Source organism: Micromesistius poutassou, assembly GCF_964030765.1.
Source record: "Micromesistius poutassou genome assembly, chromosome: 17".
Taxonomy (NCBI): domain Eukaryota; kingdom Metazoa; phylum Chordata; class Actinopteri; order Gadiformes; family Gadidae; genus Micromesistius; species Micromesistius poutassou.
The window spans coordinates 9,836,540-9,862,260 of record NC_140287.1 but is presented as its reverse complement, the minus strand read 5'-3'; the positions used below and the strand labels follow the sequence as shown (position 1 = coordinate 9,862,260).

At 49.0% G+C, this 25,721-nt stretch overlaps 1 protein-coding gene across 3 annotated transcripts in view; it reads left to right on the top strand.

The window, feature by feature from the left end:
- tmem260 (transmembrane protein 260) overlaps positions 1-25,176 on the top strand; it is a 29,086-nt gene extending 3,910 nt beyond the window's left edge. For 2 of the 3 annotated variants that reach the window (XM_084481815.1, XM_084481814.1), the window contains 14 exons: positions 2,129-2,280; positions 13,097-13,292; positions 13,467-13,580; positions 14,611-14,790; positions 14,883-14,923; positions 16,401-16,481; positions 17,614-17,719; positions 17,955-18,127; positions 19,374-19,545; positions 20,533-20,672; positions 21,211-21,387; positions 22,391-22,444; positions 23,188-23,272; positions 23,639-25,176. In XM_084481815.1, coding sequence (XP_084337941.1) covers positions 2,129-2,280; positions 13,097-13,292; positions 13,467-13,580; positions 14,611-14,790; positions 14,883-14,923; positions 16,401-16,481; positions 17,614-17,719; positions 17,955-18,127; positions 19,374-19,545; positions 20,533-20,672; positions 21,211-21,387; positions 22,391-22,444; positions 23,188-23,272; positions 23,639-23,902 — 1,935 coding nt within the window. In that variant the 3' untranslated portion in view covers positions 23,903-25,176. The remainder of the gene's footprint in view (positions 1-2,128; positions 2,281-13,096; positions 13,293-13,466; positions 13,581-14,610; positions 14,791-14,882; positions 14,924-16,400; positions 16,482-17,613; positions 17,720-17,954; positions 18,128-19,373; positions 19,546-20,532; positions 20,673-21,210; positions 21,388-22,390; positions 22,445-23,187; positions 23,273-23,638) is intronic. The other variant, XM_084481816.1, reaches the window with a different exon arrangement.
- The last annotated feature ends 545 nt before the right edge of the window (positions 25,177-25,721 follow it).

Below are 25,721 nucleotides of genomic sequence, written 5' to 3'. Positions count from 1 at the left end.
AAGGCGATGGCTTTTGTAGGATTTGCCTTATGTACGGTATAAGGCTTATTATATCCACCCCTCTTTTTGTGTGTGTGTGTGTAAGCCGCGAAGAATGAACTAAATCGGGTTAACAGTTATAATAAGTTTTATTATTTAATAAAGTTTATTACGGCGCTGTGATCCTTTTAGGGAGGCTGTGTCGGTGTCACTATGCCAGTAATCCTGCGTTAGTGCCGCAGTCCGTGTGGCCTGTCTGCCTGTCAGCCCCCCCCAGGGCTCCGGGGCCCTCCCTCAGTCGCCGGGCCGCGGCCCTCCACTCTGCTCCCCTGAGCTCCCCGGTCCTCATCTTCCCCCCCCCCCCCCGTGCTGCCGTTGTGCCCTCAGTTGTCCTTAGCGGAGTGCCTGAGTGGCGCCAGGCCTTCCTCAGTGGTCCCCTAGATTTTTTTGGTTTTTCCGCCGTGAGGTGCTACCAACCCAACCTCACCTAATCTGACCATCTGGTTCACCAAGGGGGGTCTCCTGTGGCTTCTGTTCTCTCCTACACCTGCCCATTCTTCTCTGCCCGACGGTGTTGGGATTGGTTTAGTCTGGGAGTTTCACGGGTAATAACAGCGAGGGTGTTTTGGTGGTGTCCATGGTGACTGGTGGCACAGTCACGCTCTCTCTCTCTCTCTCTCTCTTTCTTTCTCTCTCTCCTTCTCTCACTCCTTCCCTCTTGCACACTTCGCAGCGCGGCAGTTTCAGTTTGAAGCGCTGGCCCCTCTCTGGCTGGCTCATGTTATCAGTGCCAGGGAATGAGTCTGTGTTTAATGACTGAGCCCTTATCAGGCTGGAGGAGACTTAGCTGCTAATTGCTGTGATTGCCGGGTTCCCCCAGGCGTGCCGAGCCGCAGCATTCCGCAAGCCACGCTATGCCGTGACGCCACTCCCGGGACAGCTGCTGTCCTTGGGAAGAAAAGGAGGCGAGGGTTGTGGCGGTGGTAGTGGTGGTGGAGCAGAAGTAGGAGGTGGTGGAGAAGGAGTTGGCGATGGAGGAGGAGGTGGTGGAGGAGGTGGTAGTGGAGGTGGTTGAAGAGGAATAGGGGGAAGTGTAGGTAGAGGAAGAGGAGTAGCTGCAGGAAGAAGTGGTGGAGAGGTGGTGGTGCCGAGGAAGGCTTCCCGGGCAGCAGCGGAGCTAATTAGAACTCTGTGCCGGCCGTGCCAGGCTCTCCATCACTGCCTCAGTACAACCCATCGGTCCACTGATCAAATAGTTGTAGACATTGATTCTATAATGAATTGATAATATTTAATAACATTACTTCATCTAGAACAGTCTGATGAGATGGAACCTTTATTGATTTAGTTTAATGTTGTTTCGATATCACTAAAACCAACAATGTCAATATTTTCTCAGACCCAGGAGTGAGGACAGAGCGGGTCAAATGCAAATAGCCGATCCTTTTATTTATAGTCTCTCCTTTGTCTCTCCTCTGTGTCATTCCCCATCATCCATTCACGGTTCTCACATAGTTGTGCCGTCGTGCCATGTTAGCATCTAGATTGTAATGGGCTGCTCTCCTGGTTTAGCTTCAGGCCTAACTAGAGTTGTTCTGATACCGATACCAGCATTCGAAATTCCTCTGATACAGTATCGGGTATCACGCAAGTATATGCGCCGATTCGATACCATCACATGACTATTCATTTACTACAAAGGCAAAAGAACATCACAAACACTACGGTGTTATGCTGCGTTCGTTAACGGTCGGAGGTGGAAAGTCAGAATGGGAAACGTGTCATCTCTGACCTACGTGCGTTCAAGCTAACAAGTCGGAAGAAATGGATGCATGTAGGCTTAACTACAGGACTACAAATGTATTATTATGCATTATAAATATATAAATGACCTAGTTCTGAAAGTTTTTTTTTTTTTTTTTTTCGACAGCAAGTGAACCGGCTATACATTGCTGTCCCTTCAATCAGAACCAGTGCTATTAGTAGTTATAATTCTAGATGCTGTATCGGTATATACTCGCTATCGGCCGATACTCAAGTTCAGAAATCTGAATCGTAAATGAAAAAAACTGATGTTTTTTTGTTCCAAACTATTGGAACATCTCTATGGCTAACGTTCGTCTTACCGTTTCTGTGCCGGTGTCTGCAGGTGGCCCACCCTCCAGGCTACCCCATCTTCACCCTGCTAGCCCGCTTGGCCATGATGCTGCTGCCCTCCCTCTCCCCGGCCCACAGTGTCAGCCTGATGTGCGGGCTCCTGGGGGCCCTGGCCAGCGGAGCCCTCTGCTTCACGGTCTGCAAGTAAGGCGGTCTCTTTGTTTGTTTGTTTGTTTGTATATATGGAGTGCTTGGTTCTGATCGGTCAATAACGTTCCAAGGGTGGGCATTCTGTTTCAATCACCGGACACCTCTACCTTTAACAGTTCAGGTCAATGGACAACAAATCCAACAGCCTCACTCCGCCTTGAGTGAGGGGAGGTCACCGGAAGGCAAACTAAAAACAAAAATGACAGGCACAACATAAATATTGTTAATTTATTAAAAAGGTATAACCTCAAAAAAAATCTCACCCACAACAAAAGTCACCAACATCAAACTAGGGCTGTACGGTATGGACTAAAATGTATATCATGGTATGATTTGAGGCATAGACGGTAATGGTATCATATCATGGTATGTTAATTTTATCTTCTAATTTCGATATAAATGCTTCTGAAGGGGTAAAATACTGGTTAGGCAGCAAAACTGCATAGAAAAAAATGCAAAATATTTCTCAAGTTACTTCCATCTCTGTAAAACACTAATGTTTAAAGACCGGGTAAACCAAGAATAATTATGGGTTTTGAGTTTATAATACCACAGGAAAATATATTATTAACCACCCTGCCAAATTTGAAGGACTAAAAAAATCGCGAAGTATATAAAATTATGCTTCAAAGTTGATGAAAAATGAGCAGTAATCCCTGGCTCAGGACGGTGGGGGCGTGTGCGCTGCAGGCCAGGAAACCACGCCCATCACCGGAGAGAGACCGTCTTCGGTCGGAAACTTAAATAAAGTAAACGAACCGTTAACGTTACGTTTCCCACTGTGGCATCCAGGGAAGATGCACCAACGAGGTTGAAGAGGCATAACGGGCAAGCTAGCTGCAAACTGACAATTCAAACCAGACTCGTGAGCGGTAAAACCATAGACGGGTGAAACCACAGAATGCTAGTGCGCGGTTAATGTATTTATACCTAGAGGGCAGCAGGGGGCGGGTCTACATCGAAGACCGCTTTACGTAAAGCGGTCTTCGATGTAGACCCGCCCATTTTAAACCTGCACACAGAACATTCTCTGAGGCCTAGCTCCTCAAGGAAATGATGAATGGGAAAAATATTTTTTACATGTTTTGAGGGACACATTTAAGGCCTAATTAATATGATAAGAAGAAAAATACTGAATTTGGTTTACCCGGTCTTTAATAGTATGGATTTCTTTCTCCACTTGCTCGCGGACCTTGCCGTATAGACTATAGTTTTGGCATCTTAATTTGGCTGAAGTGTGTGAGGACAGGTAACGCGTATGTGGGATTGAGTGTTTTGATCATCTCTTTAAAGCCCTTTCTATCAACATTTTGAAAGGGAACCATGTCCATACACAGGTAAACAGTGACAGTGTTTGTTATCTCGTTCCACCACTGGCTTTTTTTGTCGTAAGAAATGGCTTTGGAAAATGCCTGCGGAAGAGATGTCTGAGATGCAGATTTTCAGTAGTTACGCGTAACTTTACTTTTTACATGAAGAAGTAGTTAAGTTAGTGTATTTACGCGTTACACACAACACTGTCACACCGGTCTCACGGCATCGTCAAAATCCATACCGTAGTGCAAATTCACACCGGTGTACTTTCTATACCGTTTATACCGTACACCCCTACATCAAACTATTAAAACAATAGTCAATGATACATTTTGTGGAGCTTCTTGCTCCACGCAAAGGTGTGTCTCAGTCAAAAGCACAGCCCTGAATGTATGGTGCTTCCTCCTTATATATCTGAGGCTCCTCCCCTTACTGTGTACCGCATGCAAATTAAAGGCTAGCTCATGCAGCACATGGGTTCTTCTTCGCCGACCAGGAATTGCTGTTGGCTGTTTATCAAACTGAAACAAACTATAAATGTTTGAATAAGAATCTTTCTTTAAACTGAAGTAACGTTAATAACCCAAAACCTAAACGTGTCGACCAATTTGTGCAGACCGACCGGCACGATAGTGTGTCCGTGTGTAACTATCATTAGTGCATGTGAGTATGAATAAGTGTGCGTGTTCAGACACCAAAACTAACAACAACACTCAAACCATCCACCACATGTGGACAATGCAAACACACTATGCAACAAATAAACGTTGGTAACTGTGGTGTATATGCGGAATAAACCACTCCGCGGGGGTCCATAGTGTACCCGACGGGGTGCTGTGGCCGGGACGAAGCATAGGTTGTTTTGCTGTTGTGGTGTATTCCTTACGTATGCGACTGGTTGAAACGGACTTGGATTCAAGGCAACTTTAGATTTAGTATGCCTGAGAGGGCATTGGAACTATTGAATCTGTGAACGGGCAGTGTTTCTTAAGAAAAATACCACACGAGTGCTTTTGACGGAGGTGTGCCATTGTCTGGAAGAGAAGATGGGGTTTGGGTGGTGCTGACTGAAGGCCAGTCAAAGCCCTGATCCTCTGTTCAGTATTCAGGGACCGAGCTCCGTCAAGACCCCCTCTCTGTACCAGTGTGCCCGGACTGTTTACCCTTCAGCCTGTGTGTGTGTGTGTGTGTGTGTGTGTGTGTGTGTGTGTGTGTGTGTGTGTGTGTGTGTGTGTGTGTGTGTGTGTGTGTGTGTGTGTGTGTGTGTGTGTGTGTGTGTGTGTGTGTGGCAATTATCTCCTTTCTCCGTCATCGCCCGCCCTCCCTCCCTTCCTCCCCACTGCACAGCATGCACCCAATCCTGACATGGCACGATTTTTCTAATTCCCCACCCAACCAAACCTCCCTCTCCTTCCCTCCTGGGTCGAAGAGCTCTCTCTCTTTCTCTCTCTCTCTCTCTCTCTCTGGCTCTTCCCCCCCTCCCCCTTGTTTTCCCCTCCAGTTTGCCTGCTGCCGACTGCATCACATAAGAGGCATGTGGGCCGAGTCGCTCCTTTTATGCCTTTTATCTCATACGGCTTAGCGCGGGGAATTTACATTTTGTAATAAGTATAGCTGTTTATGCTCAGTGTGCACTCCTCAGTCATGACAACAGTTCTTTATTTTAATTTACACTCCCATCAGGTGTGAAGTGTAACCTTGTTTACCAACGAGTGTACACTTGCAAGCCTCGCGGTTCGGGTTATGCACTTGGGAGATGGTGGGGGGGGAGTTTTGTTTGTGATATAATGGCACCCGGTGGCTGTTCCTTGTGTGTCTGCTGATGGGTGGTGGGCAGGTGGGCTGGAGTCGTTCAGGGTACATGGTCTGGACCCCGAGGAGGGTCTGCAGCCCGGGGAGGGCTTCAGGGTACATGGTCTGGAGCCCGAGGAGGGTCTGGAGCCCGGGGAGGGCTTCAGGGTACATGTTCTGGACCCCGAGGAGGGTCTGCAGCCCGGGGAGGGCTTCAGGGTACATGGTCTGCAGCCTGGGGAGGGTCTGCAGCCCAGGGAGGGCTGGAGAGGAGGTGCTTCAGGATCAGGGCCTGGAGCCTGGGGAGGGCTGGAGAGGAGGTACCGGGTCAGCCCTGGCTGCTAGAGCCCAGGGAGGGCTGGAGAGGAAGTGCTTCCCCATGGCCTGGCCCTCCGCCCGTACTGCAGCAGCTCTAGAGCCGCACCCTGCATCACTGCTCCTCCGAGGGAACTGGAAGCACACGCACGAGCCCTGCGGCAGAGTGACGTCCTCTACAGTGAGGTTAGAGACGGGTTCCTCTTCCCGACAAAGACGTCGGGAAGAGGGACGCACTGCACAGCCAGACACACTCAGCCACCCATTGCCTTTGGTGTAACACTCGGTGGCCAGACGTTTCAATGTGGCCAGAAAGCATCCATCTGGTTTGGCCAGTCCCAGTGCGTTTTTAATGCAGCCCTGTTTGGTAATCCCCAAGGATTTGGTTCCAATTTTGGATTTAAGTTAAGTGAAAAGTCATTATGAGGACCCCCTCTGACCCAATGGGGCTGACGGACATGGAGGACTCAGACAGAAAAAACACACACACTCTAAGCTCTTAAGTATGAACGTGTAATCTATGGTTTTCAATTTGTAAAAATCACCATAACCGGCTTTATTCGTTATCTGCACTGGTTCTGGTAAGAGTTAAGGTCTGTCACCAAAGATCAGCAGTCCAGTGTGGTCTGGGGGCGGGGGCGGCTGGTGAGGGGGAGGGGGCAGGTCCTGAACCAATGAGGACCTACTTCCTGCCGCAGCCATGGAGGGAATTGAGGGCTCCACAAGCTATTAGTGGGCTAACAGAAAATGGATTCGGCCACAGCCTGATGAAGGTTAACCCGGGCCAGGCCGCTCCTCTGACGAAATGCCAAGACTAGATGACCCTTCGTACTTCCTTTGTCCTTTTTTAGTTTTTAATTATTTTGTACAGAAAAAAAAAAAACCTGCCTTGTTTCCTTTTTCGCCCAGTTCAGGCCAAACCAGACCTATTAATTGGCAGTGTGCCTCTTCTGAAAACTAAACTTGATTATTTTTTTCCGAGTGAAACATTTTTTGCAGATGATGAATTACATTGAAGTTAAAATGGGTACTTGTTGGCAGTTCCTCTCAAATGGTAAATTGTCAGACCTTGAAAATTTATCTGGAATATACCCAACATTGCAAGCCTTTGATGTATCAATTTAAATTAGTCGGCCAGATTGCCGTGTTTAATGTGGGGGAATGTAAGTTGATAGGCTTGGAAGCCACTTCACTCTTGCATAAGTTTATATGTAGCACTTAGCCTCCCTTTGATTTGTCAGTTACAGTCCTCTTGGCTTGATCACATGGTTTGATGGCCAAATTGGATGTCTCGTTATGTTTTCACACCAGTGCCTGACAAGCCTTTGAGGATGGTGACCGACATGATTATAATTGCTATCGATTGCACTCCAAGCTTTGCAGGAGGAGCCTTTGCCCCCTAGAATCCCAGAGTCCTGAACGCCAGCAGTCTATAGAGGAATATGAACGCGTGCTCCTATCACAGAGGGATAATCCAGACAGCCGACTATTCCGTGCTCTCCCGTCTCACAGTTTATCTGCTAAAGCTGCTCCGAATCTGTGCTACCTGAGAGGAATCTCTCTCCCCCGTTCCCAGGCTTATCCAAAGAAACCACCAACAGACACGGCAGCTAGTTGACAGCCGTCGGGCCACGTGCACAATGCAGGCACGCCACACCTCCGTCGTCAGCACTTTCCACACTTTTTGTGCGATCGCATGATTACATAACGGTGTGGCTTAGACACACAAACGCTCCACTCCACCCCGCCCCACTCAGCCTCCGTCGACGCATACCTGCGCAGGGCTCACCTGCCAAGGGCCAGCCCGAGGGGCACAGATGATGCCTCAGTGGACTGGGGGGCGTCCCGTACCGCGGCCCCAGCTCCTTATATGGGCCTCCACCATATGGTCCTGGAGGTTTCTGGAAAGTTACCTGTGGGCTGTCGGGTCGTCTTTAGAACACGGTTATTTATAAGACTCTATAAGAGGCACGCGGTACTGGTCCCGGGCCAACAGGGTGTTGGTATTGGAGGAAACTCCCAGTAGAAAGATGCTATTATGAAAAGACAGGTTGCATGTTTGCCGTTTTTTTAAAAGCATGACGCATTTGAAACCCAGTTTTTAGGGATGGTTGTTGAAATGGATGATCCTGATTAGGACAATTATTAAGGTTTGATGGACTGTATTGGTTCACCCCAAATTTCACATTCTTTCATATGGATCAAATGGTTTAGTTTGCGGACCTCCTAATAGTGCTTTCACTGCAGCCTTCCCCCCGCGCGCCCCCCTCCACCCCTTACCCCGTTCCAACCCCAGCATGACCAAACGTCCCCCCAGGACTGCTGCTGAAACGCAGTTAAACAGATGTCTAATGAAGATGTTCTGTCCTCATTACTGGGCTGTGGGATGGGGAAGGAGAGGGAGGGCTGGATAGTCTGCAGAATTCAACCGCAGTTTAATATTCCCTTTCTGCCCGTCGGCCTGAGATTGTGCTGTCGTCGTCGGACGTCAATATCCCATTCCTCCGCCACCACAGGCAGTCTTAATAAGGCAGCGAGCATGGAGACAGATCAGACTCGGCAATTACAATTCACCCGGAATTAGTTAATGGAATCTATACAAGCAACATTTATGGCGTGTGCCTAATGACTTTGTTGAAAAGGCGGAAATGAAAATGGGCATTCTGTGAATCGCTCAAGCAATTTGCTTTAGCAATCGTTTTATTTTTTTTGCATTTTTTTATATTTTTGCTCCTGTGATTTCTTTTTTGTTGGGGTGGAGATTAAGATGGTGCTCTGGGAGAAATTGTCCTGTCAGGGGCCTTATTGTTTGAGAAGGATTGTGGTGATTAATTTTGCGTGCACTCATTTTTTTCACTCATGCATTTTGCGAGTTTGGGCCCTTCTGAACCCTCTGCATCTTTACATGTCAGCTTCCCGCTCTGCCTGGAGGCAGAGGCAAGGCCAGGGAAACACAGTAGTTCATGTCGTCCCCAGCCAAGACTTGGAGCCCGGCACATCCAAGATGAAATATGCTGTGGCCTTTTGAATGTCGCATAAGGATGGAGAGTGTCTTGGGAGTTGTTTTCTGGTGTCAGATACAGTATCAGCGTTATGTCAGTACGGGCTTTATATCTGCATGCTGCTGCTGTCCCCCCCCCCCCCCCCACACTTGGCTCTGGATGTTGGATGCCGTGCCACAGAGCACTTACCCCCGTCATGTGATGGTAGTGTTCGAATCCTCGTCGCATCGTGGCCCCGGCCAAACCAACACCCTGGGGCGTATGCCCGGGCCAGCTGGAACCCTAAGCCTCCCGGCCCGGCCCCCGGCCCCCGGCCCCCGGCCCCCGGCCCCCGGCCCGGCGCCACCGCCTCCTCCGAGGGCCCCCAACCTCTTCAGGAATGTGTGATTCCTTTCCAGGCCCTGTTTCCCGCCTGCCCGCAAAAAAAAAACGTCCGCTCGGCCATGGAACAACGGCGGGCTGATCCGTGGTGGTGGCGAGGACGTGACTCCGCCCTTGTCTCCGCCCGCTTCCCTTGGGGTCGTATGACGGGGGGGGGGGGGTATCCCGGCCGGCCTCGTTGTAAAGCCTCATTCTTCACCGCAGAGTGCTGATACAGGGGGGCGCGGGGTATTTAGTTTAGTGCAGACGGCACGCGCTGGCAGGACAGCGGCACTGGTAGATGGGCAGGGGTAAATGAGACAGGACCCCGACACTTCAAAGCGGAGGCACCGTGGCGCCCCCTGAAGAGGAAGTGGAGCCCGCTGTATCATTCTCTCTTATTGTTCCCTCTTTTCCTTTCAGCTCCTCTGGAAAATGCTTTTCCCTTCTTTTTCCTAATCTTCCTGTTTTTTTGAACATTGTGAGCCTTCTTATGTTATGAGCCTTTCAGCAGAGCATTCCCCACCGAGGAAACACAGCAGTATCCAATATGTACGTCATAACAAATAAATATTACATTGTTTTATTTCTCAGCAAGTTATTTTGCTTTCCAAAAATAAATAAATTGAAACCCCATTGGTCGTATTTACTCAACGGTGGTCTTTTAATCAGGTAGTATTACCTGATTACCTGATTTATTACCGCTGGAGGGGTGGCACTGTGTACTATTGAATTGTCTTGTCGGCGCAGTGTGTCGTTGCAGGCAGCCATTGTCCACCGTACACCACTATAGCATTCACAGCCCCACACAGAGCCCTGATAAGATGCAAACACGGTCTGCGCTCGTGTCAGAGTCTCTGCTGCTTTATCTGGGGGCCCCTGGAGGGGGCCAACAAGCCTACGAGACTCTGACAGGCCTGGCTTAGACCCAGGTAGTTCCAGAGACATAGATGGGTCATTCACACCGCTGCTTGTAGACAGATCACTTAAAAAAATGAGACAAGCCCCAACATAGGTGGGCCTGGCTTCAGCAGACTCAAAATTGAATGGATTATTCAAACTATTATTTTTGAGTTTGAAAACATGATGCATTTTATTCAGCATTTCTCTCCAAAAACACATGTTTTAACTAAGAGCTTTGAAATTTCCCCTTAATGTTCAAATAGAAAATAATGTACAAATACAAATTGCAAACAAAATACAAATATTTTTAACTCGATTATATTAGTTTGGAGATCGTTTGACCCAAAAATCTAAATAAAAATAATTTGATTAATTGTGTGTGTGTGTGTGTGTGTGTGTGTGTGTGTGTGTGTGTGTGTGTGTGTGTGTGTGTGTGTGTGTGTGTGTGTGTGTGTGTGTGTGTGTGTGTAAGTAAGAGACGTACAACCCTTGTGATGCGTTGGCAAGCCTTTGGGTGAGCCTGGGCAGAGTTTGCATAATGTCCCGGTCCGTAGACCCCCACTAGTGCTCATCACCCAGAACCTGCCCCCTGCAGAGCACATGAGCTGGGGAGAGTTAATTGTCAAGCAGGGGGGTAGATTTAGGGGGGTGGGAGTGCAGGGAGTCCCACCCAGCACCTCAACAAAAGTCATCACACCCCCAGCCCCCCCTCCCCTAGCCCACCTTCTCCATCTCTCCTCTTCAAGTTGCAACTAATTCCTGGAACCGTGCAGCGAGAGAGACATCCCCTATCTCTTATTAAGACCGTCTCCTCTGCGCCGCTTCCACTCCCGCTCTCTCCCCCTCCCATTCATGCTCACACAGATGCACACATACAGACACACACGCAGACGCACACTTGCGCTTATGCATACCCTTACCACGAGACCAAACGAACAGTGGGAAAAATGAGCATGAAAAGAAAGAGGGAAAAAAAGGGAAACTTGTCTGCGTGCGAGTGTGTGCATTTTTTTTCTCTCTCTCTCTCCCCTTCTTGCTCTCACTCTCCATTTTTTTCTGATTTACCGCTCTTTCCTCAGAAAGCGCCATTGTTCCCCTCGCCCAAGTCTCATCAGGCCTTTGTGGCTGACTATCACAGCGGCAGGCAGAGAGCTGGAAATGTATAAATGGTATCATGCCTCGTGATTAATGGCGGTGCTTATGAGTCAGGTCTGATAACGGGCCTGCTCTCTACTCAATTTCAGATACCGTTAATGGAATCTGTCTTCTGCGATTGTAATGTGAGAGCGCCTAATTTGCTATGGAGCTTGAAGCTGTCACCGGCAAGGGATTGTGGGGTCATAAGGGACCTGGCAGCCGCTTGGCCTGCAGCTTGTATCTGCGGTGCTGAATAGAGCAGCTCTCTGCCTGTCAGTTAGCTGATAGGCTGATGAGGAGGACTCTAAGCCACTCCACACAATGGCGGAAAGGGCCGTACTGCCTGACTTCCCTAATTGTGGAGCCTGTTCGTATTTCGGAGCCGGCGTGCCAGGCACCGGGCTAGCTTTTCTTCTTCTTCTTCTTCTTCTTCTTCCTACAGTCCTTTTCTATTTCTCTGGGCTTTTTCAACTCCCTCCCCCATCCCTTTTTTTGCTTCATCCTCCGCCCCGCCTCATCCTCACCCCCCTGCACACCCTCTCCGTATCATTCCTCTCCTCTCCCTCCTCCTCCTCCACCTCCGCCTCATTTGTGGCCTCACCCGCCTCCCCCTCCACCTCCCCCCTTCTGTCTCTGGTTTTTTGGTAAGTGGTGGGTCTTAGCGTATGACAGATTATCCCAAGTTTGCTTCAATTACCCGCTAAAGAGACGGAGACGGTACAGGAGAAGAGGATGGGGGAAACTTTTGTGCACATTATATTTAAGAGGCGGAGGATAAAGTGCTATCAGCCGCACGGTGGGTTGGGTGCCGGTCTACTGGAGATCAATGGGCTGCCAGGGAGGGAAATTCTCATTATGGCTGAATTGCCCTAATTCAGTACGGGTGTTTTTCAAGGTCTTGTCCAATGACCAAAGTTGGGTCACAGGAAGATTAAAATGGCTTCCAAAATTGTTCTGGTTATGTTTTTTTTTGTCTGTTGTAACATATAAATATTTTTTTAAGACATGTCTAAAATGTTTGAAGTAAGGTTTCGTAAACATTTGTGCAATAGTATATGAAAAACAATAATATGGTAAATGAAAATATGTCAATACAGATGCGGATATTATAGATAGATAGATAGATAGATATAAACTTTATTTATCCCTAGGGGAAATTCAAGGTCCAAGTAGGATGTTTTAAACAACATAAATGTTTAATAAACATTTAATAAACATAAATTATTCTCAATAAATGGTTGGAGCCCAGCTACACCTTTTCTTCATAAGCCATTAATAACTTAACCTTCTGTGACCTCAATTGGCTCCCTATAGTAGCTTGAATCAGATTCAAGATGATGGTACTGGCCTACAAGGCTGTCAATTCAAGATTCAAGAAGCTTTATATTTGAATTTATGGAACTACCCCTGCCTACCTCCAAGCATTGGTCAGACCACACACCCCAGCTCGAGTGCTTCGCTCAACCACCTCAGCTGGACACCTGGTACTGCCATCGCTAAGAGCAAGCAAAGGTCGATCATCAAAGTCACAACTCTTCTCTGTTTTGGCACCGCAGTGGTGGAACAAGCTCCCTGCCGATGTCCGGACCGCAGAGTCGCTCACCAGATTCCACAAAATACTCAAGACCCGCTTATTAAGAGTTCACCTAACTCTGCATAGCCCCCTTAGTCCCCACACCCCTCTTACACACTTATTGTATGTTGTCCCTCCTGGCATTTAATGTACGCACTTATTGTATGTCGTACTTCCTGGCACTTAAAAATAGTCCTTAGCATTGTGTAGCGTCTTATCCTAGCTATCTATCCTAATGGGTTAATCTAGCGATCATTAGTGCTTGGCACTTGGTTCTATGAACATCCTTACTGTACCAACAGCGATATATTTGTTTCTCTTTATTCTGACAAATTAACTTGTTGTAAGTTGATAAAAGCGTCTGCTGAATGGCCCTAAATGTAACTTAAATGCTCCTTGGGGTCCCCCTCTCCAGGCTGTCCGGTCCGGGGCCCGGGGCGCTGCTGGCCGGGGGGGCGTTCGCCGTGACGAGGCTCACCTGGCAGTGGTCCACCGTGGCGGAGGTCTTCAGCCTCAACAACCTGTTTGTGGGCCTGCTCTTCTCCCTGATCGCCTGCTTCTACAATCCGGGCGGTTTGGATCGGTCCTTGGATGCCTCGAAACGTAGAAAGGTAACTAGAGAGACATGTGCAGAAAGAAAATCCTGGTTACAACATTAGTTAAACATAAGTTAACTTGCTCTCGTTAAATTAAGTTAAATGTGACTGTATAAAAATATGAGTTTAAAATAACTCTGGGTCAACGTATCATTGTTTTGGTCTGTTTGTACGTTTATTTTCTATTAGATTGCCCACCTGGGGGCGCTGTGCTGTGGCCTTGGGCTCTGTAACCAGCACACCCTGGTGCTGTTTGTGGTGCCCACCGCCCTCTGGGTCCTAGTGCAGCTGCACTCCGACGGGGTAGGTCTAGCTCGTCTGTCCTTTACATCCATGAGGATCTATACTAAAGCCCCATCATGTACCAAATACAGGGAATCCCTAAAGAGTGATGCTATACTGAATTGGGGGTCGGCTAAGCTTAGGAGGAAGTGCGTGTTGACAACGATGAGCTGGCGGTCGCCAGCTGATCGTTGTTGCTTTGGATAAAAGCGTCTGCTAATTGCCATAAATGTAAATGTAAATTGACTATTGCTCCGTTCACAGTGTATGTAACTGTGTGTTCACACCAAACGCGACACGTTTCAATACAAAGTCAACGTAGAGACATGTATTGGGCGAAATTTGTCGCGGCACAAACCTGCGGCAAGATTTGATTGACGGCGCAACATTTTTCCCTGTCACGGGCGGGTGCGTTCACGTGGATTTGCAGCGCGACAAATTTCGCTGAAGTTGAAATATTTGAACTTTGCCGCGGCATTCGCGTGAGACTGCCAATCAGCGTTCACTCCCTGTGAGTAACGTGGGTGAAGTAACGTAAAACAGCCAATCAGCGTTCAACCGGCCGGGCCAACCGTTCCCTGCACTCCGCAGCTTGGAGGAGAAAGTGATTGTTGCTGTTTGCCACTCCCAGAGCTCTATATATAATATTATATGATATTATATAATATAATATATACAATATATATATAATATCACGGCACAAAGCTGTGTGCACCTCCGGATTATATTATTAACCCATAATCGACGGGCATTCCGACGTCTCTCCCTCTTCCACAACAGGTACAGACACGCAATGGTGGTTATCTCGGCCATGGTTGATGAGACTGAATTGGCATGAAGGACCGTTGGCGGGAAAAACGCTCCGCAACAAAATTCGCCTGACATAACTGCACACATAACTGCACAGCGACAGATTATGATTTGTCGCGCAGCAAAACTTCGGCGACAGCGCGACCAGGCGAAAAAATTTGTCTTTTGGTGTGAACACGCGGTTAGGACTGCATCGATCAATCAATGTGCTCACCTGCTGGATTTGTATCGACTCTGTCAGGGGCTGTCCCTCCGCCTCCTGGTGAGCCTGGGAGTGTGTTTCATCAGCGGGCTCTTGCCCTACGTCTACCTGCCCATCTCCTCCAGCCTCAACACGGCCCGCTGGAGCTGGGGAGACCAGACAGACCTCTCAGGCTTCCTCACCCACCTGCTGAGGACAGAATACGGCACCTTCAGCCTGGTACTCACACAGTCACTTGGTGATACACAATGTAGTTCTCTGACAGCGGTACCCATAGTGTCTGACTGTTCCCTGGTCCCTCTGCGTCTCAGGCTAAGACGGAGAGCTCTGTAACCATGGCTACGATGCTCAAGTGAGTATTGTCCTCAACAATAATACACTTTTTTTAAAGAAGCCATCTTGTAACTTTCCATCCATATTCATGTGTACTGTTTTAAAGCTGACATAATTTCAAGCTTCGGAATAATCGTTTTGTCTTCCGAATGAGTAATCCGATATTCAGAGTAAAAAGTCGATGCATAGTGCGTATGTTTTCCCATGCACAAATCTGAGCCAGCAGAGACCCCTGCTGCAGAACCACGTTTTTATAAACGTATCATTTCAACTTTTTACCCCTGAATCCACTCGTCGGTTGATCCACTCGTCGGTCTGAATCCGACTGTGTTGTGGCCGAGTTTCAGTGCTGGTATCTATTTCAGTTGCAGGGCTTGTGCCTCTGACACAAACAGGTTTAGCCGAGAGACAAACCACTTGATATTTGGAGAACCCATAATCATCTTCTGGAGCGCTAGTCTTCCACTCCTCCCCTCTTCTCGCGTGTTTTTTTTTTTCGCTTGTTCAAGTTCTTCATCTACATCACAACGTCCCAGAAGTCCCCGTGTTTGGTCTGTCCTGTCCCTCCGGCGGTCTGATGCCATCGCTCAGGAGGGGAGGCTAAAGTGTGACAGACACTGCATTTGAGCCAGGGAAAAAATATTTCTTTATCTTTTTCTTTTTTTGATTTCACTATTCTATAACTGCATATTCTACTCAGTTGCACCATCACCCACCCATCCCACCCACATCTGAACACACACACACACAGACACACATGCACAAGGACACATACATCGACACACGCACACAAGGACACACACATGGACACACAGCCTTCTTGTATCCCTATCCCACTGATGGAATTGGGGGGGTGGATGGAGGGGGGAGGGGGGGGGATGACCCCCCACTATCAGCACCCCCTCCCCCCCTGCTCCTCTGCCTGAACACCCGTCCACTCCTGCTGTTTGACGGACAGGCACACCTTCAAGAATGGAGGGAGGAGGAGGGGGGAGGGGGGAAACTGTCGACATGTCGACAAACCAAAGACGTAAACCCACTCTAGAAGCTGACATCACCACACACAATGTACATGCACTGGGTGTACACACACACACACACACACACACACACACACACACACACACACACACACACACACCGTGCTCACATACTCACACTGTTCACACACACACACACACACACACACACACCGTGCTCACACACACACCATGCTCACATCCACACACTGAGCGATACAGAGACTCAATAAGCTGTCAAATGAGATGGGGTATTAAGGAAGAGACAGGGAACTATCTCCCAGCTGTGTGTGTGCGTGTGTGTGTGTGTGTGTGTGTGTGTGTGTGCGTGCGTGCGTGCGTGTCAATCTGGTTAAAATGCAGTGTTCAATCCCTGGGTTTGTTTTTGGTGGAGGAATTCACTCACTAACGTCCACTGGTTTCATTCGTTGTTGTCTGTATGTGTGTTTGTATTCATGTGTGTGTCATTTGATCCAGTGCCCAGGTGGGCCACTGGTATGCTGACTATCCATTGCTCTTCTGCGTGATCTGCTTCTACGCTGCAGTCGTTCTACCCGGGTAAGACTCTAGGAGGGAGCACGCCTCACACTGTCACTACTCCAGTCCCGCTCCCTCCACACAAGAAAAATCTAATCCCCTGCAGTCAAACACATGGAACAAAACCAGTGTCAGACGCTGATCTCGGGAAAGAGAATAGGAAAAAAAAGAGCCGGTGTCTTTCCGGCTGGCACTCCGTCACAACTCTCCATATTTAAACGAAGAGAGCGTTTGTTTTAAACATAATACTTGTCGCGGTGTACAAGCAAATGAGTGGCTGTGTGTGTCCTCATGTGGCAACACTGTGGGATCCACTGAGTGCTTACTGCTGGTGTTCTGCTGGGGTCTGGGGGTGGATCGGTGGAGACCCCCCTCAGGGAGGGTCAGGGAGATCCAGGAGTGAGGTCTCCCCTCAGGTCTACGGCCCACCCTCTCTCTTCCATCTCCCCCGAAAGCGATCACTTTAGTGAAACCTCAGAAACGCACACGACAAGAGGAAGGGCAAACCGTGGATATCAGGAGGGACAAAGTACAAAGTGTTGTTTTGTAGTTCCTTGATATGGGGGGTGTATATGTTTTGCATATTTAAGTATGAATGAGAATTAATTGTCTTGATCATAAGTACGAATAAAAAAGAAGACAGCCATTTCATTTATTTATTCAGATCAGTTCTTCACATCAATCAACTTAATTGATGTGGCCCTCAATCACAGTTAGCACCTCAAAGAGGGAAAATACCCCATACCTTAAGCCCTGAGTCTGCCACAGCAAAACAGTGCAAAATGAGTAGTATTTGTTAGCTGGCTTTTATTTTGAAATTGTAGCCATTTGGGATGCAATGGATGTCAGAGTCAGCTAAGGGGTTTATTATGGCTCACGCTGCATTCAGAAATCAGTCACACTCCTCTAAGCTGGCTGGGGTTCCCATTTGATCTCAGGCAGTCAATCAGAGTCCTTTACAATCTAGAAGTCTTCAAAATGGAAATGCTTCAACTAGATTCCATGCATGTACAAAACATGTTTATATAGTTGTGTTGTCGCCATTATTTCATTGATCATGCTCATAGGAAGTTACCACTGTAGTCCCGCACTGTGTGTCCATGCAGGTGTGCCCAGGTGTCTGGTCTGTTGACTGTATGTATTGACCGTGCAGGTATGGCAAGGTGTCTGGGCTGTTTATTGCTATGCTATCCGTCTACATGCTGTTCTTCGCTTGGAGGGCCAATCTGGACATCAGCAAACCCCTGCTGCTGGGTGTGGTAAGCATGGGTCCCTCTCTAATGATTTATGTATCTCAGTTATGTAGAGTTTAGTTCACATTCAGCTCCCCATGTTTATTCACTGGAACGAAAGGGTACCTTGGGTAGACTGGGGCTTGGGAATGTGCTCCATCTAAAGCAGCGTACAGTGAATTCAGATGCATGTCAATGATCAAAACAGTAGCATTATATTAACAAAAAACGTGTTTGTGTGTGTGTGTTTGGTCCCTTGCAGGTGGAGCGTTTCTGGCTACAGAGTGATGCTATCGGCGTTGTGATAGTGGGCCTGGTTCTGGGTGGGCCCAAGGGTGGGCTGATGAATAAACTAGGCCACCGGGGGCTGTGGAGGACCTCAGGCTGGGTGGTCACCTTGGGGGTGTTGGCACACATGGCCCACTCTAACTACAGGTAAGAACCACCACGCGGCATGGGGCTCAGGAGGTAGAGCGGGTTGCCTGGTAACCGGAAGGTCGCTAGTTCGATCCCTGGCTCGAGTGTCGAGGTGTCCCTGAGCAACACCTCACCCTAACTGCTCCCGTCGAGCTGGCTGTCGCCTTGCATGGTTGACACCGCCGTCAGTGTGTGAATGTGTGCATGAATGGGTGAATATTAGGCAGTATTGTAAAGCACTTTGAGTGGCCACTGGTTAGAAAAGTGTCATGACCAGAGGAGGAGGGAACCCTTACTTTACGGTCACTGATTTGCAGGCTCATGCTTAAACACATCAGTGACTTGATACAGGACTAACCAACCTGTCAAGCGTTCACAAGCGTTCCTTTCTCTCCCCCGCCCTACCTACATGTTTGCATCTCTAGTCTCGTCCTGCTTTTATCTTTTTGTTGCATCCAAATCTTCTAATTAAAGCTAACACGTACCCTGCTCTTCAATGTCAGCGATGCCACAGTACTCGATTCGTGCCCTTACTTTGCGTCAGGCACATCTTTGTAGTTCACTTAAAAAACGCAGAGAAACAGAAAATAAGAGAGGGTGTGAAAAAAACAACAACCTGCCTTCTTTTTCTCATCCCCAAAATCCCCTTTGCAACACTTTTTCCCTGAGTCAACCTGATTTGTTTCCCCCCCCTGTGCTCCACACCGGAGGCCTGAACTCCACCTGTCAGCCTCCCCCTCTCCCCCCTCTCCCCCCCACCGACACCCCGACTGTGCCCGCCGTGCCGTCTGGGTGTGCCATAGATTGGCGTGGTGAGCACATAGACTCCACCCGCGGAGCTCCACCCGCAGAGCTCCGTCGTAGGAACGAGCCGCCCGAGAAGCAGCAGATTACAGGAGTGTCACGACAAGGGAGGGAGGGAGGGAGGGAGGAGGGAGGGAGGGAGTGCCAGTGCCTGACACCCATCACCTGGCAGCTTTGATCAAGGGGAGAGTGAGCATGGGCCTGGGTTGTCAGTCCCCGTCTTCTCCCATCCCCCGTTCTCCACCTCCACCTCCCGACAACAGGGCGGGCGGGCACTGACAACTTAACCCACGGCGCACCTCCCGGAACACGACACACACCCACGCACACACCCAGGCTCCACAGACACACACACACACACACAAACCCTTCACAGTCAGCCACACGTAGCCCCAGCCCTGTCAACAAAACACCCAGGTGATCGGTAGACTCATGGCGTGCGTTTGCCGACTCCTCCCAGGACTTGCGATCAGAGCCACAACGACGTGGTGGAGAGCTTCGGGAGGCAGATCCTGGCCTCCATGCCCCGGAAGTCCATCGTCCTGACCCGGGGAGACCTGCCGGGAAACACCCTGCGCTATCTGCACTACTGCCGGGGCATGCGGGCCGACGTCACCCTGGTGGACCAGGAGGTCAGCTCTGGTGATCCTTTCTGCTCTCCAGACTAGAGTTGTTCCGATACCAGTATCGGTTCATCCTCCGTCTATGCGCCGATCCGATACCATCACATGAGTAGCTCATTTACTGCACAGGCAAAGAACATCACAAACACTATGGTGTTATGCTGTGTTTGTAACGGTCGGAGGAGGAAAGGTGGAATGGGAAAAGAGTCAACTCCAACCACTGTGCGTTTGAGCTACCAAGTCGGAAAAACATGGATGCTAGACCATTAACTACAAGAATACAAATGTATTATTATAATTATAGATTATGAATGATCTAGTTCTGAAAAAAAAAAAAATTGTCAACAGTAAGTGAATCGACTATACATTGCTGTCATTGTAAGATAACCCTTCAATAAGAACAAGTGCTATTAGTAGTTACAATGCTAGATGCTGTATCGGTATATACTCTATATCGGCCAATACTCAAGTTCAGAAATTGATATTGGGAAGAAAAAAATGGTATTGGAACATCTCTACTCCAGACCTGGAAGTGCCAAAAAAGACTGCATGTTGGAAACACAAACTCATCGTTAGTATCCGTCTGATCAGGACAGTGTAGCACAAAGGGGAAAATAATAATTTCTGAGGAACTATTGGCACTTAATTACGTCTGTTAATGTCTTTGCGATGATGGTAGAAGATGGGTTCACTCTTTCGCTTCTGTATGTATCATTTACATTTCTGGCATTTAGCTTTTATCCAAAGCGACTAACAATAAGTACATTTGCCAGAAGAAAGAGAAACAATATATCGGTACAGTAAGGATGTTCATAGAACCAAGTGCCATGCAGGGGTTGGGAGGGTAAGAGGGGAGGCTATGTAGAGTCTAGGTGAACTCTATCAAAGTGTGCAGGTCCTGTATGACATCCCCATATACTGTATTTGCAGCCCCTTTGTTACTCTGATCTCATCTACTGCATGGTCGTTCCTTCTAACCTGTGGGTCTCCACGCAGATGATGACGTACCCCTGGTACGTGGCCAAGCTGAGGACCCACCACCCCGGGGTCCACTTCCCTGGTCGCTGGTGGGACCCGATCCGCTCCAAGGAGAAAGGAACCTTCAGCCTGGAGCACTTCCTCTCCAACAACACACAGTGAGACACAGAGAGACGTTAGAGGGATGAAGAGCGACAGGAAGCTGATCAATGGCTCATGATGATGATGATGATGTTTAAACAACTGACAGGGTTAGGAGGAAAATATTAATTCCAGTGAAGTCCCTCTGTATTGATGAACTGGTTTCGGTTTAAGAAAAAAAAACTAATGCTCACTGTGACCATATCTTGAGGAACTACTGACTACATAGCATGTTGGGGCCAGGCCCCACCAGGGGGCAGTATTCACCTGGCCAAGTGCCCCCCAGTTCTCAGAAGGGGCAATGCTGACCTCTGTGGGGTCAGAGAGGGAGAGAGAGGGAGAGCGAGAGAGAGAGAAAGAGAGACAGAAAGAGAAAGAGAGACAGAGAGAGAGAAAATTGACATGGGTATTGTACCTCCCGTGGTTTAGACCCCTGTGTGTGTGTGTGTGTGTGTGTGTGTGTGTGTGTGTGTGTGTGTGTGTGTGTGTGTGTGTGTGTGTGTGTGTGTGTGTGTGTGTGTGTGTGTGTGTGTGTGTGGGGGCGCACGTGCGCAGTAGGCCTGTGTTTGCATGCATCGGCCTGACTGATGGGGACCCCAGCTGGGAGCGGAGCTTCACCCGGTGGCCCCTGGGTGTGTGTGACCACCTTGTCCCCGCCCACACACACTTCCACCCTGAGGACTGGGCCCGGCGCACCTGCAACCTCTACCAGTGGAGCCAGCCCCACAACAGGTACACACATCGAGACACACACACACACACACACACACACACACACACACACACACACACACACACACACACACACACACACACACACAGTGTCCATCAGACACACAAACACAGTGGCTCCAGCTCTTCCCTCTGTCCTCCATGCAGCTTTGCTCTCCTTTCTTGATTTAATATATTTATCTTTAATTTAACCAAAGCGAGACATTAGGCCCTCAGCCATTTGAAGTGAGAGCGCGTGAGGAAGATAATGAGTTCCTCATTGCGTTTTTGTCAATAAGTGTGTCAAAAGTGGAATTAGTCAAAGCTGCGCGTTCTGCCCACGGCCCGCCGCTCTTAGAGGGGTGGCTGTTCTGAGCACGGCCCGCCATACACCGCCAAAATATTATTTTTGAAGATTTCAAGTGTTTGTGATTCCACAGAGTAAGGTGGGGGATGGGATAGAGTTAGTAAATGGTAAATGGACTGCATTTATACAGCGCTTTTCTAACCAGTAGCCACTCAAAGCGCTTTACCAGCCAACCCGATCAGTCAGGTTGAAGTGGATAAGGAACCTCTTAGGAGGACAAAGCTTGCAGGTAGCCCACTGACTGTGTTTGTGTTTTGTAGGTGTACGTTGGTAGCTCGAGTTAGAATACTTTCTTACTGTATTGGTGAAAGACGCATTTGGTGCCTGCTCTGTTCATTCATCTTCCGTTAACAACCGGAGAAACAAGGAAAGCATTCGGCGTTCGCTTCAAAGTGGAGATGAAAGAAAGTACGCAGTAGAAAAGCAACAACGGTTTATGCAGCTTACATTTTCTTGTATCATCTTTGCAAAAACAATTGCCAGTGGAAAGTTATTTTTGATATTTGATTAACTTTTTGCAACTACGGTTTTGCATATTTGTAGTAATGTACCACAAAACAAAATGGACGCCAAAGAAAAAATACATCTGTGTTACTTTTTCTTCACACTTATTCATATATCTTAACTTATTTGAATTTATTTTATGTTCCCTGACAGTTTCCATCCTGGTTCCTGGGAGCATGTTGCTAACGAAGAGATGTGGCAGGCCAGGTGAGGAATACCTTCTAACCCTCTTATGATGTACAATGTAGACTATAGATCCTAGATATGCAATATAGGCTATAGATACTAGATATACAATATATACAATATAGACCATAGATACTAGATATACAAGATGTCCTCATAGATACCAGTAAATATACAGTATGTAATAGATACCAGTAGATGTACAGTATCTAATATATACCAGTAGATGTACAGTATCTAATAGATACCAGTAGATGTACAGTATCTAGTAGAGACCAGTAGATCTCCTATATAGACTAATAGATACCAGTAGATCTCCTATAGACTAATAGATACCAGTAGATGTACAGTATCTAGTAGAGACCAGTAGATCTCCTACATAGAATAGTAGATACCAGTAGATCTCCTACATAGACTAGTAGATACCAGTAGATCTCCTACATAGACTAGTAGATACCAGTAGATCTCCTACATAGACTAGTAGATACCAGTAGACCTCCTACATAGACTAGTAGATACCAGTAGATCTCCTACATAGACTAACACAGGCTAGCCGATCCTCCCTGCGCCGTGCTCAGCCTCAGGAGGCTGGCGGAGCCGCGCGGCGTGCCAGGACATCTCCATAAATCAGCCGTGTGTGCGAGAGCATCTGCATGTGCGTCCTCGCCGGGCGGGGGGGCATCTACATAAGTCAGTGTCCCGGAGAGCAGCGCGGCTCGTCCATGCCGCACTTAGCCCCCTCGCGCGCCTTGGCTTTGTTTCAGGATGAAGACGGCTTTCTTCCTCTACGACCTCGCAGAGGGCATGCAGGGCGACGGGAAGGCACGCCTCTATCAGCTGTCCTACACCGTGAGTCTGCGGGGGGGGTCAGAGTTAGTCAAGAGGGGGGGTCGGTGTCTACACCAGGGATGTGTTGCTGATCCTAGACGCCTATGAATGAGTTACAAATTTCTTTGGTCTCACAGTGTGTATATATTTATGGGCCATGATTTAAAATGTGGTTAATATAGATATTTGAAATATTCAGAAACCACTGGCTGTGTGCCCGCCACGCACACTTCTTCAAAACAAACGTGTGTGTGTGTGTGTGTGTGTGTGTGTGTGTGTGTGTGTGTGTGTGTGTGTGTGTGTGTGTGTGTGTGTGTGTGTGTGTGTGTGTGTGTGTGTGTGTGTGTGTGTCTCTGTCTCTGTCTCTGTCTCTCACGGGGGGAGTAGCTCTACAAGGAGATCGTGGAGGCCTACCCGGCGTACCCCCCCAACTGGGACAGGAACATGGCCCTGGCCTGCGAGAGGCTGCTCCGCTCGGGCCCCCAGGGGCCTGGGGTGGCCGACCACCTGCTGTCCTGCGGCATCAAGCACTTCTCCCTGTACCTGACCAAGGAGCGCGAGGAGCCCCAGGCTCCGGCCATACGCTCGGCCATCGCTCAGCTGCTCCAGGAGCGGGAGCGGCTTCGGCAGAACCTGGTGCAGGGCCCGTGAACAGGCCCCCAGTCGGGTCCCTCTAACCTGGAACCGGAGAGCGGGGGCTCCTGGGAAGCCAGCTGGAGGTCCACAGGCGGAGGGCTGATCTGACTACTTTGTGGAAAACCAATGATTGTGTTTCTTGATTATGTTAGATTCTTTGCACTGGGTGGAATGGGACTTGCGAGTTTGGGACTGGCACCACCGCTATGACACAGTGAGGCTACGGTCACAACGTGGTTGAGAAGGCGAGCAGACCCGGTGGACGTGATAGGACTTTGGTGGACTGGATGTTTCCCGTCTCACCCCGCCAGGTCCTTCCGGGATAGGCCTGGACTTGGGGAAAACCCAGTTGACCCCAATCAAATCACTCCACGCCTCATTCGGGTGCATCTTCACAGCCTGTGTTTTTCCCTCCACTCTGACCAGCGTTTATGTGATGATTATTCAGCCTTTGCCTGCTGCTAATGTGAGAAAAAAAAGAGCTGGACTGAGATTGAGGGGAAAACCCAATTTCCAGTGCCGAAACGGGGATTAGTGCTGCTGTTTAATCTGGGACAGACTGGTGCCGTTACTCACTGGCGTTTTCTACTGTGTCCTCTTTCTTCCCCTGCCTGCCCAGCCCTCCCCTGTTCCATCCGTCCATCCATCACTCTATCTTAGATGGTCCATTTATACGTCGGGAACCGAATGGATTCCCTCTCCTCTTCTCCACTAACAGCACAGCGATAATCCTTTGTGGATTTAAATAGAACAGCAAATGGTACAATGACGAGTGTCCTCAGACACGTTCACGTACACACATGCACACAGCTCAACACACAGATCCTCGTTCTAGGCTACCGGCCACACACGTGGATGGGCAGACTGAACCAGACCGGACACCGGTCGGGTCCAGAGACCCAGGTGATGGACCACAGAGTCTCCTAGCACGGGGAGGCTTCAGTCTCACACTGCCTGGGAGTGTTGCTGTCCTGACTGAGGACCGCATCCTCCTGCTGTTTTAGCCTATCGGATCTCTAGGATAGGATTATAACCTCAGAAGGATCTCTGCTTGGCTGAGGTGAAGTAGGACTTGAGCCTAGAGGAGAAGGGGGGTGAGCAGGTCAAGTACCGCACGTTCTGACGGGCTGTCTTTAGCGGGAGCTCATGGAGGCGGGAATGGTGTGCCGTTTTTATCTGAACACACTCGTGGTTTGATTTTGTTGGCTACCTTTGCACAGAATGCCGATGAACCACAACACATGATGACTGTGGCTAACTGTATTAGTTAATTAAAACAGACAATAAGATCACTGGTTTTTGTCTTCTTTCTCTCCCCTTCACGTTGTCCTTTTCCCTGTACATCATGTGCCCTATATTTAACTTTACTTTTTGTCCTCTTCTTGGTCGCCCCCCCCCCCAACCCCCAACTCTCTCTCTTTCTCTCACCCCATATTCCCTCCCATTCTTCTCTCCCCCCGTGTGTGTCTCCGAGAGAGTCACTTGCCCACCCCTAAACCGACAGTGCTGCCGAGGATTGTGGGAACGCGTGGAATCGCCGTGACCAGGGATGCAGGCAGGGAGCCACGGCAACGCTGGAATGTGGGGGCGTGTGGGGAGATAAGGGAGAGTCAGGCCCAGCCAGGGAGGGGGAGGGGGGGGGGGGGACCAGGAGTAGGGGGGTGGGCGAGGAAGAGGGCGAGGTGGGAGAGGGCGAGACGGATACGAGGCAGAGCAGCAAATCTATGAATGGAAGACACCAGGAACACAACGCCATAAACAGCAAGAGAAAAGGATGGGACGGGGGGGTGGGGGGTGTTGGGGAGACTTGGGGGGGGGGGATGGCGGATGGAAG